This window comes from Orbicella franksi, chromosome 6, assembly GCF_964199315.1.
Source record: "Orbicella franksi chromosome 6, jaOrbFran1.1, whole genome shotgun sequence".
Taxonomy (NCBI): Eukaryota; Metazoa; Cnidaria; class Anthozoa; order Scleractinia; family Merulinidae; genus Orbicella; species Orbicella franksi.
The window spans coordinates 15,440,815-15,456,403 of record NC_138150.1 but is presented as its reverse complement, the minus strand read 5'-3'; the positions used below and the strand labels follow the sequence as shown (position 1 = coordinate 15,456,403).

The 15,589-nt window shown below is 38.7% G+C and overlaps 1 protein-coding gene across 2 annotated transcripts; it reads right to left on the bottom strand.

The window, feature by feature from the left end:
* Nucleotides 1-369: 369 nt before the first annotated feature.
* LOC145489305 (ER lumen protein-retaining receptor 2-like) lies at nucleotides 370-15,407 on the bottom strand. Of its 2 annotated transcripts, XM_081468263.1 has the most exons (5): nucleotides 15,212-15,407; nucleotides 12,783-13,042; nucleotides 10,501-10,551; nucleotides 5,974-6,226; nucleotides 370-4,257 (listed from the first exon to the last, which is right to left on the bottom strand). In XM_081468263.1, exons 1-5 carry the CDS (start codon nucleotides 15,300-15,302, stop codon nucleotides 4,223-4,225), a joined length of 690 nt encoding a protein of 229 aa, XP_081324389.1. In that variant the 5' UTR covers nucleotides 15,303-15,407; the 3' UTR covers nucleotides 370-4,222. The 2 variants fall into 2 exon arrangements, with proteins under 2 accessions (XP_081324389.1, XP_081324390.1); XM_081468264.1 differs by lacking the exon at nucleotides 10,501-10,551 and having other exon boundaries at nucleotides 371-4,257.
* Between the last annotated feature and the right edge of the window lie 182 nt (nucleotides 15,408-15,589).

The following is a 15,589-nucleotide window of genomic DNA, read 5'->3' as shown; positions in this document are numbered from 1 at the left end:
AATGATCGCAGCCCGTCGGAAATATGGTCGTACTTTTTAAGAACAAGAAAGATTCGTCCAGCAAAGTTCTGGGCCTTTTGCAACTTATCTATATTGCGTTTGTTGGTGCTGCTCCAAACAGTTGAACAATGTAGTAGTTTGCTAAAGATAAAGGTATTCATAAATAGTAAGAGCGTCTTCCTATCCAGGAGATTCTTAATTCTGTTAATTTGTTTTCGCTCAATTCAATTAAAGAATTTGAACCGGGATTTTGATATGTTCGTTATAGTTGAGGCTTGCGTCAAGGTAAACACCTAAGTCTTAAACGACAGGCATAGTCTTAAACGACAGGCATTGGTTATATTTCATTGTCAAATAGTGCTATTCTAAATGATGGTACTCTCTTCAAGAGTTGTGGTACTCCAACAGCCAGAACTTTTGTTTTATCCGGATTGATCAAAAGGGAGTTTCTACAGCACCACTGACAAATTTTTTGTAAGATCGTCGTTCATTGCAGAAATGGATTTGGCTAACTCATCAGGTGGAAAGGAAAGGTACATTTTGCAGTCATCGACATGGGAGGCAGATATGCAATGTTCAGGTACAGAAAGAAGATCATTGACATAAATGGTAACAGAACTGGACCCAATATAGAACCTCATGGGACGCCAAACGCGAGTGGAAGTGTTTTAGAAACTACATCACCTATTCGAACGCACTTATGTCGATTGGAAAGGTAACTCCGAGACCAATCTAACGCATGCTGGGAGAAGCCAATATTATGTAGCTTAAGTAATAATATATTGTGACGACTGAATACTGTCAAATGCTTTGGACATATCCAGCAAGACCATGATCGAGACTTTCTTGCAGTCCATAGCTTGAAGTAACTGATCCGTGACGTTCAGCAAAGCTGTTTTTGTTGAATGATACTTTCTGTTTCCACTCTGGTTTACCGCCAAGATAACATTCATAGATAGGTACTCCATAAGTTGTCCATGTATCAGTCTTTCAGTGATCTTTGAGATTATTGGCAATAAAGAGATGGAACGATAATTGTTAGGGACTTCAGGGTCTTCACTTTTAAGGATAGGTGTGTTTTCTGCTGTTTTCCATGCACGTGCAAACGTGTTGGTTGTAAAAGAATTGTTCACAATGCGGGTAACTGTCGAAAGTGTAGAAGACTGTCTTTTAAAATTGTAGGCGTTATTTTGTCCATTCCTGGAGCCTTGTTAGATGGTAAACTTCTGATCACACTTTCCACCTGACTTTTGATGACTTCATAAAGTTTGAACAATTCTGCAATGCTGTTGGAGGAGGTAGAAAGAGGAACTGGCGCTTCAAAAGTCAGATTTAGCCCATGGTGTGAAGCCAGATCACTTGCGGCTTTTTGAGCAGTAACGCTGCCAACAGAAGTGAAAAATTCATTTAATTTGTTAGCTAGTCCGGTGGGAGTCTTCATGAGTCGTAGAACCACCCCCACCGCCAGCACCACCGCCAAATTCGTCAAGACAAGATCAATTGCTACTGTTCGGCCAGAAACTGCGCTTAAGGCTGGTTTGACTTTCCATATGATCACTACGATCACTGCCGCAAAAACTTCAGCCATCGTAGTGATCGTTTGCAAACCGGTAGTCGTAAGGCCAGGTCGTAATTTTTCTGTAACGATCACAAAGATCGCAGCCATCTCAGAGATCATATGGAAAGAAGCCTTAAATTTAAATGGGCACTTGCATACAGGGAGAAAAGCTACAGTCAGGGAGAAAAGTAGTTGAGACACTGCTCAAAAACAGTTATTTTCTTTTCAAACGTAATTTGTCCAATCTTTACTCCTCATATTTGGTCCCCCTTCTCAATGTTGTAACCACATGACAGTCTCATCAAAGCTAGTCTGTCCTTTGTTTTCTTTGGAGAAAAGGACGCTTTTTAGTCCCCTCCCCTTATGCCATCACCTTGGGAATTTTCCGTTTCTCGAGAGACGGGGAAAGAAGTCCACAGATTTGACAGAGCCCCTAGTTTTGTCTTTCTCCAGAGCCAGTCCCTTACGTTCGAGCTTTTTTAAATCCCTTGCGGTTGATTCTTTTGCTTACGATCTCGACGAACTCAAGATAAAGCCCGTTTCAACATTTATTGGGAGCAGGGGGGTTTGGCTATCGACGAAAAAGATGTTGAAGTTTCTTCGTCATGGGAAGCACGGTTCTTTGTTAGAGAGTTTGATTTCCTGAACTGTTTGAAGACTTTTGTCCCTGATTGTACGTCTCTCCGCCTTCAGTTCACACCCAATATCCTCCCACCCCCAAAAAGAAAGCAACAACGACAGGGTGATTTGAGGTGCGACATACTGGGGAAGCTATGCCTTAAAAGAGATAGTGTATCCAGCAAAAAAAACTTGCCTTATTTTCTCTTACTGATTTTCTCACTGTTCCCAACTTATTACATACCTGGAACAGGCCAGAGCGAGGTCAGGATTGAAATGAGACATTCTGGCTACCCAAGACTTCTAAAAGTCTTATTTTGCTTTGATAAAGACTTCCATACGACTCCATTAGACATTAATTCAATCAAGCAGTAACTTTGACAGGCTGTCACTTATCATCAGCAGCACTCAGCATTTTGAGGCACATGTATTTCACATTTTCAAGAATAAAATATCGACATCAAAACCCGTCCCTCAAGTTGTACACAGGTGTTTTTATTCATCAAAAGATTACCAGAAGCTGTGACACCTCTTAACTCCTCATACTGTCTGAGGACGTTCTTCCTTTTCACAGTAAATCCCCATAAAGTGCATGGTTCAACCATGCATTTAATAGGAGGAAGGGAGACGTACATCAAATTAATTATCTCTTGGGATGACAGTGGAGCTCACACGTGTGGAAGAGGAAGTTCTCTGAGTGGCAGTACGTTGTCATTTTCTACGTTAATATTTTTGTTCGTGGATTCTCCCATCTACTTGTTTGTAGGTTCTTGACTCTCAAAATGTGAGGTTGTTGATACACAATATTGAAAGTGATCTAGGGTGAGGAATAATTTAGCCATCACAAAGCAATATTAATGTGAATGAGAAATTAATGAAAATAAGCTAAAACGACTTAAGGGAAAAAACACTAGGCATTTTAATGCTGATGTAATCACAGCATTAACAGCTGCAGTCTTGGAGAGAGATGAGAGGCGGACATATGTAATGATTACATGCATGTTATACGCTTGGTAAATTCTAGAAATAACAACAAGGAACAATGCTTGGGAAAGCAAAACATCTTAAGTTATTTAATAACATTAAATATTAATAAAACTGTAATATTAATATTTAACATTAATAGCATCCAACTTAAAAAAAATTGCTCATACATATTTAAACTCATAATATCTCACTAACTTAAAGTAAGCATGAAAGGTATTTCAAAATAAAACAACCATGGAAGGAATCACAATAATTTTGAACTTTTAACTGCTCTCATTGTACATAATAATTATTATGAGTACTACAAAATAGTTGAATGAGTAGCTGTTACTTTCCAGAATACCCTAAGCTTGTCCTGTTCCTTTATAACAAGGTGTGAAAAAATACACTCCCATTTAAGCTCTGATCCATGGCCGTAGTAGTTTGCAGAATGGAATTCATAAATTGCACAATTTTTCATTAAAACACTGCATGAGAGGTACTGCCTAATGCCATGCACTTTGGCTCTGACTAACCTTGATGTGTAGTTTCATACTACTAGGTCAGACAGGAAGTCAATGAAGCAAAGCAGTTACGGTTGGCAATGAGAAGTAAAACAAATTTTAACTGACATGAAAGAACCTTTGTAAATTGTCTGAATCATTAATTTTATGAACATGCAAAGAAAAACTTCAGCAGTAAATATGCAATTATGTTTCAATAACCTCTGAATTTCAGGATTCAATACTATTATGTTTCTAACCCTGTTAAGTTCATTTCAGACAAAACTTAAGACTACACACTACAAAAAAACCTAACTGCCAATGACCACATAACCACACTGGCTAAATGTGGGCCAAACTTACACTAAAAGAATAATTCATATATTAATTAGCTCAAGTTAAATATTTAGCACAATGTTCCAATACCTACATGAAATCTTGTGAACGGGTTAAAAAGCTTAGATGCTTCATTCAGAGATAAAAATGGCAGTGTTAATTTTAGAGATATGCTTGCTGGCAAGTAGTTTGACAAACATCTTCCTCCAATGAACCACTGGTCTCTTGAAGTCTTGTCAAATTAAGCTGGTAACTTCAGAGACTTTCCCTTGAGAACTGCAAAAACAAACAAGAGTGTCCAACAAGTTATTTCTTGAAATACAGTCGAACCTCCCATAAGCGACCACCCAAAATGTCAAGCCTATGTGGTCATTTACGGGAGGTGGTCGCTTACCAGAGCTTAGAACATATTGGGTCAAAATTTTGCCTCATTAGCATATGGCAATTTCAAGACATTTAGGTCATCTCTTTTAAGACTGCTAGAGTACAACATATGTGCATTTTATCTTTAAATTTTCAATGTTTTATTCATGTGAAAAATCGATTTCAAGAAAAAAACCGGTACTACCCAGGAACACAATAATGTTACAACACCTTATTATCCAATTTTCACTCAAGTGGTTGCTTATGGGAGTTTAAAAAGTGGGCGCTGTCACTTACAAGAGGTTCCAAACATAGTGATTTGACCGGGAAACTTTTTATATTTTGGAAAACTGGCCGTTGAGGAGACGTGGTCGCAACCGGAGGTTCCACTTTATTAACAATTGATATATTGTGATGCAGGCACGTGGGGAGAAAAAGGAAGAAAATCGTCTACTTGGGATGTCAGGTTTTTAGTAAGATGACCATCCAGGTGTTCATGGGCATCTACTTTTAGTGAGCATTACTGGATTAATAGCCGGGGTTTCATTAACGTCTTCACAGGTGAGCAAACTGTTTGAACTAAACTTCTACCAGAAGAAAAACTTTCTTCTAGATGGTCAAACTAGGCAGGCAAAATCATCCTCACGACTGGTCGATTTGCCTGGTACCCAGCCCTTAATGAAACCCCTGTAATAGTTACAAAGGTAAAATGCACTAAAAATTGCAGATAAATACACCTTAAATGTGTTTGAATTTTGTCCTCAAATCCACCTCTGAGGGTGGCAGCTTATGTTCACTAGAAAGTTTTGGATGAACGCTTTTTAAAGGAGAAGGTCACTCCAAAAAACGTTTATTTTTTGTCAATGCTAATGAAAACCTTGCACTAACTTAAGCCACTCACCAAAGTTTCAACTTCTTAAGTGCGGGTTTTCCTTATGAAATTTGTCTCCAAAGAAGCCCAAAATTCAAACATCGTTGCCGCCATAATGAACAGTATTCAGCAGCTAGGCTGCGTTTTCGTGACTTTTTTCCGTCCAAGAGATTTTGTCCAAATGGCTTCCAAGCCTTTTTACTACCATTCTGGGTTATGGCTGCCCTTGAGCCATATTATTTTGAGCCACACATGCTCCAAACACTGAGTTACTAGCACTGAAGATAGTGAAGTGGTTAATCACTTGGGAAAAACATGTTTTGAAGCCAAGGCAGTTGCAGGTTTTTCTTGTTCCCACCAATTTCGAGTAGGACGAATGATGTCACATAAACATGGCCTGGCTGCCAAAATAGTTTTAAAATGGTGGCCTCTGAAGTCACTTCTTTCAAGAAGAATTTATTCAGGATAGCAGGCACTTCAGAGGCTAAAGCTTTGGTGAGTGGAAAAGCTTAATGTTTACTTGCTATAGGCAAAGACAAAAAAAGTAAAGTTTTTGGAGTGACCTTCTCCTTTAAATAATTTCTCAAGCCTGATACAATACTAGTGCCCCTAACACACTCGCCTACACTGTAAAGTGGCCAAGATCTTGATACTTTACGAGTAATTCAAGTAGAGCATATTACCAACAAGAACTATTCTTGCTGTCATACTCTATGTCCATCAAACAATATTTTAACTGCATGTTAACTTTTCATCACCTTTTGTAATGTACAAGTAGAAAAAGTCACAGTATAGCGCTGTTTGGACACATCCAGCTACAATGGCAATAAAGTCATAGAATCCCTCAAAATAGTAGCGGTAGATCCAGTTGATGATGTACAAGGCACGGTAGGCACCCAGTGCAAACAAGTAGTGGCTGGTGATGGTCTCTGCCTCACCAGTCTTGGAAATCATGAACAACTGCGGCAAGATGGCTACTGACTCCAGGTAGATGGAGAATGTCCACAGGATCTGCAGAAAATAAAGACAAGATAATAATGAGTTTTCCTCACGATTTGTGTTTTGTTGCTGAAAAGATACTAGACAGGATATTTTGCAATCAGCCCTCATGAAGGCTGCATCTGTTCAAAAAGTAACTTTTCTGTGGGAGCAAAAATATGATTGTATGGAAAAAATATTAATTCAGGTATTTCAACAGCTAATGGTAAAACATGTTGTGTTAAATCAACAGTTAGAATTAAAACATATGACATTTCTGTAGTTAACAGAGAAATAAGAATAAACAGTAACACAAGGTCTTCATTTAGAGCTCTCGCGGGAGACCTCATGTGACAGATTAATGGAAGTCCTTCAGCAATAAAGAGATATTTAGTGGTTAATCACATGTTATTGTAAGTTTGCAAAGTCATTTAACAGCATTTATTGAATGTTTAGTCATGGTTAGAAAATACTGTTAATATTGACTAGAGCAATCTTCTAATGACTTCCAAAATTAAAAACCGGATTGCTTCAATTTGTGCACTTGATAGTATTTTGCCACAATGAGTGTGGTTAAAATCTTAAATCAATCCTGATTTGGCTATAATTTTGAAACCTTTTTCAACACTTGCAACACAAACATAGCTTTGAAAGACAAGTTTATTAACCGCGCGGCCATGGGTCGAGCGCGGTTCATAATCTACCCTTGGTTTATTATTATTATTATTATTTTTTTTGTTGGTGACCAGACCCAAACTTCCTCTTGGCCAAATTTTGAGTCACGCAATGTGTGATGTTTATTCGCTAAAAGCTGTTATAACATTAATACACGGACAATTTTACGGATCTTGTTTTCTATGTTGTGGGTAAAATATATCTTCTTTTGGTTTTATCGAAACGTTGGATTCAAACGGAATAATAAATACGCTAAAAAAGGTATTACGTCAGCCATGGAATGCGTTGAAGTTGCAGCTTTCACTTTCGATAGGTGACAAATAAGATCGTGTTTACTTTGCAAGTTTATTTCGCCAGAAGCGATGGTCATTAATTTATTTGCAATTTTGCGAGTATTTCTTGTGGTTTTAGGCAAATGAAGGAAATTCTTTGGCTGTTTCATCACAGTGAGGTCATAAATCAGAAGGAAAATTAAATATTTGCAAGCCAAGCAAAGAACTTGCCAGAACACGCAAGGATTATGTCATTAGTAGGAAAATAACCACCATACTAAAGATAGCCGTGGATAATGCAATTTTTGAATTATGTGACTCGTGTGACTTCTTTGCTAGCCCTTTACTCAAGGGAAAAAACAATTAAATTTGATCGTGAGTTTTAAGAAAGAAAGCTGTTGTTAATTTAACTCATCTCAGGTCCTGACTTTCGCGGGAAAAAATTAAAAACCCAGTGCTCGTCAAAAATTATATTTTTTCACCAGAAATTTAGCTTGGAACATATACATATTTATATTCGTTTGAATCGTCGACGAAATGACCTTTTCCGGATATTTTTTCATTCAGGGTCAACAAAAACTTCCGATTACAAAATCATGCCGAACCCACACGTTGCAAAAAAATCTTTTGAAAACCCTGAGTTCGAAGCGATATATAACTTTAGCGTTAATAGCTACCACACATCGGCAGAAAGTAAATCTATTCCTTAACAATCCAGCTTTATCGTGTTAAAATTTCAGCGAAATCGAACAAAACCAGAATTACTTAGAATTTTTTTTGTGACCTCACTTCCCAGACTTGACCTAACAAAGGAAGCCACGGTCGCCCATAGCAACCGAAAAACACATAACAAAGCCAACGTTTCGGCCAAAAACTCCAGAATTATCGCCTGAGAGCTTAAACTTGAATGGGAACATCTTTTTCGAACTTTTTTCAACTGATTTAGACGAAAGAATGGCCTTGGTCGGCTACAAAAAAGACCAAGAGAAAAAACAGAACAGGAGAACATAACAAGCCGATAATATTTCACCGTGTGACTTTCGGCACGAAAACGAAAATACAGCTTACTTCTGGATAAATTCAGCCTTAGAAGCCAGCAACTGGTCCCAAATTACTTTCTGTATCCTTACAAATGTCCTGACTTCCATCTCCGAAAGATTTCGCCCCAATTTTGAGCAAATAAACACTTCGCCGACGGCGACCGCCATTACGGTGGCTTGCATACTAAATTAGCTAACTTGACAAAATTCTCCCGAGGGGGGGATATGACGAAAAGAGCTGAAAAATGGCCTGTAATTGGCTAATGATGAGATCATCCCACTGTCCAAATTTGGTGAGAATCGAAAGTAACGCCAATTTTCTGTCACGTTTTCAATCTACGGTCGGGATAGAGTTTAGTGTTCGTATCTTCCTGCCCATACATATCCCGAAGAAAGTTCCAAACTAAGACCATTACGTCATCGGAGAAAACGGCTATGACTGATGGTGCAATAATAGAGTTTGTGTTGATCAAGTGATGTGATGTCTACAGTAAGAAAAGAATCATCAAGGACTGCTTTGGAATGTGCATTGCATTGCAACTGTAGCGCTACCAAAACAGTTAAATTTTAAAAGCGCGGTTATAAGATCTAACAGATCTTCTTGTCCTTTTGTGATTTACATGTGTGTTTTGTTTGTTAACGAAGATCACTCTAGAACTTGATTCTCTGTTTAGTCTCAAGGCTAACTTACATAAATGATTTATTGGCCTCACTTCTTGTTTATGGTAGCGGGAAACAAATTGCTACAGTGTTCAGTATAACACTGCAGGAGTATTTTTGGTGAAACATTTTTTTTAAAAAAAGTCATGGGCCAATATGGTAGGTAATAGATCAGTTAGCTAGTATACAGTAAAAGCACTGCAGGTGTAATTACTTGGATTGCGATCAGGTATACACCAAATGCCAAATATGGCAGACCACTTGGTCGGCACCCAGGACAAGTCGCATAAAAGCGAGGCTAGTCCGGCTTTGATGTTTTGTTTTGACAATGCTTCTCCAGAAAAGTCTTGCTTCATCATCGATTTGGTCTGTTTTGTTTTGCCCTCCCTGCATGTTTTTTTGTTCCTGAATGCCACCAGAAGGGAGTGAAATCTTCCACAGCAGAAAAGGAGTTTTTTCTTCAGTTTCCCTGTTCACCTCTGAGGGGAAAACAGGCGAAGGAAAGGAGTTCACGATTGCTGAAGGAACTGTTTAAGTTCAGGCTGGAAGATCTCAGGGTCCGTTCCTTTGGGGTGATCTGGATCAGGATTAGTGATCCAAGATCACTTGGATCATGGTGCATCAAAGGAACCGATGAATCCACTCTGGACATGGGTTCATCGGTTCCTTTGATGCACCATGATCCAGACAGATCTTGGATCACTGATCCTGATCCAGATCACCCCGAAGGAACGCACCCTTAGGAAATGTGTAAGCGATTGCATTTAGCTCCGAGTCATTGTCATTGATGCTTTCACTGGTTTCAACAACAGTGCAGTTGAAGTCCATTAGCTTGGCTTTTACCTCATAGTATTTGTTCTGTGTGATTCTGTGCGAGTGGACGCAGATGTAAACAACTTCTTCTTTTGAGACAGAGGTTGTCTTTCAAAAGGCATGTATCTTTACCTTGGGGAAAGTACTGGCCATACAAATCATGTTCAAACACCACTAGACACCACATAAGCTTGTCATTTAAATGATTTTTCTAAGATCTTCTATCCTGAAATGTAGCAAACAAACTTTAGTTCCCGTGGCGATCCTGAACTTCATTCCTTCGTCTCAACAAATTGCATTCATCCACTATTTCCCTCTAGAGGCGAACGGTGGAAGATTTCTATCCCTTCTTGTGGCATTCAGAAACACAGCAACTCGTAGGCACAGTGAAATAACACAGACCAGTTCAACAACGAAGCAAGACTTTTCTGTCAAAACATCAAAGCCTGACTAGCGTCGCTTTCATGCAGCTTGTTCTGGGTGCCGAGCGAGTGGTTTGCCATATTTGAATTCAGTGTATTGGTTTTCCAGATACAGGTGACACTGTCCTTGAAAATTCAAGGTTCAACTAGTGCAAATCTGTGAGGCTCCCAGGGATTTATTAGACTAGAGTCACGGACACATTGCACTGATTCCCTTCTCAATTTTTTTGGACCAGAGGAATTGGAGCCGACATATCATTATGCGTAAATTAGCCATTACACAGGTGATTGTTTGGTTATCAGCTTTAATTACTGGCTAATACACATTAGGATTCATTTTATTTAGAATTATTAGTCAGTGTGCCAGTGGTAAAACAAAGTGGAAATTTTACTGATCGTATTGCTAGACAAGTCAAATAACTTGCCTCAATAGCAACTTGGAATGCGGGGTGCGGAAATTTTAGCCCTTGTTGGTACTGAAACAAACAAATGACTTTGTGTAAATACCAAAATTACGCCCAAAAAAAAATAAATAAATAAAACATGCATGGTACTATTTGTCTGCTTTGTGTAAATATCAAGGTTAGAAGTGAACTGTAGGTGACTGTCAACATTGCTTTTTTAGCACTTGTGTAGTAATTTTAATAACTGAAATGAAAGCAATCGATATTTTTTTTAATCTCAAGCAACCTAATAAGCATTCACCAGTTATATGGGTGTATCAAAGAAAAGTTTATGTTAAGTATATAATAGCCTAAACTCATATAAACTCATTCATCCTAATAAAAACAATGTTACAGCTCTGTAGTGGTGGGTAGTTTAATTCATTATCAACATACAACAAAACTTATAACTTTATTGATCAATTGCCAGGGAAAAGAAAATGAGTTGCAGCTCAAAGTGCTAAAATGTGTACCAGTTGATTTTGAATTGTTGTAGAAAAATAAATACATGTACATGCATTTATTTAAACATTTTTAACAACACAGTAAATGGTTTGAACCCAGGAGTATCAGTAGTTCGTATTGTGTGATCGTCCGGGTGAGTGTAGTTCTGAAAAGAACTGTTGTTGGTGACTGACGTTTCGACAACCTGAGCAGAAGTCATCTTCAGAGTCAAGTGAATAGTGTTTGTCAGTCGATGATCTTATAAGTCTGGTCTGTAGAACGTGATTGGTCAGTATAGTCATGATGGTATTGGCTGAAAGACTCGTGCAAAGTTTGTCATCAGTCATTGGTGGGTTTCGATCCGTCTGTTGTTAGTCAAATAGGTCGGTTTTTGGTCCGTGTATTAAGTCGGTCTGTTAGAAGTCTGTTTGTCGGTTTCGTTTCTGTCATGGATAAGTCGTTTGTAAGGCGCCGGTAGTTGTTGACATCTGTTAAGAGGCGTTTGTTCTAGGTTAGTGTACCAGCTTTCCAGAGTCAGTCATTGAAAATAGTTTGTACTGTAGGTTAAGCACTGAGCAGAGTCCCAGTCAATGTTGTGGTTTGTCAGTTGATGATGTACAGCAATGTGATTGTTGGCATCACCATTTCTCGTGGCTCGTTTATGTTCAGACAGTCTCGTGTTAAGGTTTCTGCCAGTCTCACCAATGTAGAAAGCCTGGTAGTCGGAGCATTTGATCTTGTAAACTGCTCCCTGTCTGTTATTAGGTTTGTCTCTGTCTTTCACATTGGTCAGTAAGTGTTGTAATGTAGTTGTAGGTTTGTGGGCTACACGAATGTTGTAGGGCTGTAGGATCCGTGAGATGGTCTCAGAAGTGCCCTTAATGTAAGGTATAGTCACTGTAGTGACAGGTGTAGGGTTCCTGTTTGTAGCGTCAGCTTCAGTAGGTCAGTAAATGTTTAGTCTAATAAAGTCAGCGTTGTAGTTGTTTTTGTGAAAAACACGTTCAAGGTATCTGTTTTTGTCACGTAAGCTGTCCGGTGTGTCACAAACTAGTTGCGCTTGTCTCGTCAAAGTCTTTATAGTCGTGACTTTGTGTGAAGTCGGGTTGTAGGATAATTCGTCAAGTAATCTGTCGGTATGCGTCGGTTTTCTGTAAACTGTCGTTCGTAGTTCGTTGTTGTCGTGGCTTACCAAACAGTCTAGAAAAGGAAGTTTTCCATTTTCTTTGATCTCTTTAGTAAACTGGATGTCGGCGTTCTGTTCATTTAGGTGGTTGTGAAAATCGTCAATTTCATCTTTGTGAACGGCGGTAAAGGTGTCGTCAACGTAGCGTAACCAAAGCGGTATCGTTTGTCAGCAAGTTGCAAGGGCGTGTTCCTCCACGTGTTGCATCACAATTTCTGCGACAACAACAGAAACAGGTGACCCTATTGCTGTTCCATGCAACAGTTTGTAGTGTTTACCATTGTACTGAAAGTAAGTTGATGTAAGGCAAAGGTTCAGTAAGTCCATGATGTCTTCTGTCAGTAACGGTAGTTTAACAGTAGATTGTTGTATAGCGGTCTCGGTACACTGTAATGCTAATTGAAGTGGAATACTGGTGAACAGTGATTTAACATCAAAAGACACAAGTTTGTAGTCGTCAGGTATCTGTACTGTCTTAATAGTGTCAATAAAGTTCTCCGTAGATTGTAGTTTGCATCTTGATTTGTCAGTAAGGGGTTGCAGTAGGGTTGTCAAGTACTTAGATGGTATCTAAGTACTTGATGACCAAAGGTATATTTAATATTCCTTACTAATGCGCTGTGTACAAGCCTACCTCCAACACTGAGAACTCATGGTTTACTAAACACGCCAGTCCAGCGACGGGTATCAGCAAGAACTCGATCCTGAATGTGTCATGGTTGGAATCGTAGGTTGCCTTAAACTTGACTAACATCAAATAGACCGTAGCATACGCACATACCAAGTAGATGACTTTCATCACAGTGTTGTACACTGAGATGAATGTCAGAACCAGATCGAGGTATCGTGTGCTGAACACCAGGGCAAAGAGAATCTGACTTTTGCCTGACAAGCCTGGAAGAAAAGAAAACAATAACTTTATATTGGAAACAAAATTTTCATATTTAAGTGTAAACACACACAGAAAATCACCATGGAAACAATAACAAGTGCCTATTACGCTGACCCAGGGTCCGAAATTGCGCTTTCCTGGTCGCCAATGCGACTAAAAATTTTGCACTGGCGACCAGAATTTTACAACTGGTCGCCAACGGGCGATTAACTATTTCATGCCACAATAATTGCACAAACAAAAACTTTGATTTTCAGCCAAATCGATTAAAATAAAATTCAAAGCCGCCCACCAATTGGTCACTTCCATTTTACCTTGCCGCTGCTTTTGAAGTATAAAACCAATTTTCCTGTTATCATAAATCTACCACAACATTTTACAGCTACGATCAGTGCGAAGCTTCGCCGCCATGTTTTTCCAGCGGTTTCCCATAACATACGTATTGCGGGAGCAAAGGAAGCCCCATGCGTTCTTTCGCCATGAGTATTTATTCAGGCGATGTGGTGTCGAAAGATGTTCTTAAATCTTTCCGTAATTTATTACAAAGTAGAGACGGAACATCCGCGAAGAAATTAGATGAAGATTTAGATATTCTGTGGGCATCAAACGGTGGAAATGTAGATCTGTCAAAGTGGTCAAAAGATGATTTCAGCACTGGTTTGAGTCCTGATTACATCGAATGCAAATATTTTGCTGGCAAGCCTGTGGCGACCAAAAATTTTGGTTTTTGTTTCGCTACGAAGGAAAAATTTTAATGACACTTTTTGGCGACCACATTTTTCCATATGGTGACTGCAAAAAAAAATTTCAGTCGCCAGTTGGCGCCTGCCAAAAAAAGTTAATTTCGGACCCTGTGACCTTGGACTTAAACTAGGAGAAAATAAAACAAAATTGCCACAATGGGTTTTACATTTTCCTTTGTGCAAAGCAATGTTTTGACTTTGAAGTTCCTGTTAACTGGACAAAGCCACTTAGACTTAAGACTTCCTCATGTTATTGGAAACTTGAAAGTATGTCTTGTACAAGAGAAAAAGTAAACTACATGTATGTTTGCATCACCAATTTTGTAAAACAAATTTCACTCCACGAAAAAGAGTTTCAAAGACATGTTGGGATGATGGCATGATAGGTCCCAATAGAGCAACTGACAGGTACATTTGAAATGTAACAATTATTTGTGCAGTGTGTTTGTTAAGCTTTCATATACTTCTCTTGATGTCCTCTAGGAGAATTTGGCATTATATAAAGAGATAACCTTCTGTGTTCTTGATATTTATTGCATTGCCAAGTCACTGATGTTACAGAAACTAAATTCTGCGAAATCAATGGCAAGTAACCAATCCAATTGTTATCTCATAGTAAAAGGGCAAATAATATTCTGACTGGTCCAATAAATTGAAATATACAAATTTATTCAAAAAAAAAAAATTAAGGAAATATTTTGTCTTGAAATTTTCAGCCCTCATCTGTTGTCCAAAAATTCAACTTACAATGATTTTCCATTAACTCTTGTTCGTTTAGAAATATTGAATTGAAGTTTTCCTGCCAAACGTCACTCTGACAGTAATACTGGATCTCAAAATGTTACTTTTATCTAAACATGACAACTTTTAGGGGGCTGAAAAGCCCACAAATGTTCAAAGGAACGTCTGAAATTTCGAGCAAGTGATATATGATGACTTATGATCGACAACGAAGCACTTCAGCCGACGATATCTGACATTTGATCTTTGAGGAGCAGTATTGACGAAAACCGTCAGGCGACTCCAGAGACACAACACAAAGAGTAATTGAAAATGTGCAAATCCAACTTTAGGTACACGAAAGAGTTTCTTCGTCTGGAAAACAATACCCCTAGGCTTGTTGAGCTAAACGTATTTAGGATTAACGAGCTGTTCAACAAAAACATGTAAAGACACAAAGACATGTAAAGCTACAGTTGTTACACGTGTACAAAATCTAGTCAACAATCCCTGATCATTCAACCATCGATCCGAATATCTTATTGTAGGATTTCAGCGCAACACACTACTGCTAAGCTGCTAACCAAAAAGAAAACAAGAATTGAAACCCCTGTTGTTGAAATGTCCTTTGCCAAAACGTCTGAAAAGCAATTTCCCATAAAAATTGGAGCCGTTATAGCCTCACAAAGCACAATTGAAAAAAGTTACCGGCGCACGATCTCGTTTTCCATATTTTCCACAATAGCGCAAGGATGGCCAGAAGATGCGAGAGATCTCCTGTTAGTCTGAAGACATTCATTCTGTTCTCATATGGTTAAACACTCTTGGTGGAAAACGGCCAACCAACTGCAGAAAACTAGGTTTTGTGAGCACTAGAATTTGATTCAGCCGCAGGCCTCTCAAATAAATGTCCGCCACGTCGGCAGCTCTACATACGGGAGCTTTTGTGTTCTTCGGAGAATAACGAAGATAAACGGAGATTACCGACGAATTTCAGTCACGAAATCTCTTTTTCTATATCGGACGTTGTCGATCACAGTTGGGTTTTTACAAATCAGTCTTCGGCTTTTACAGCTTTAAATCACT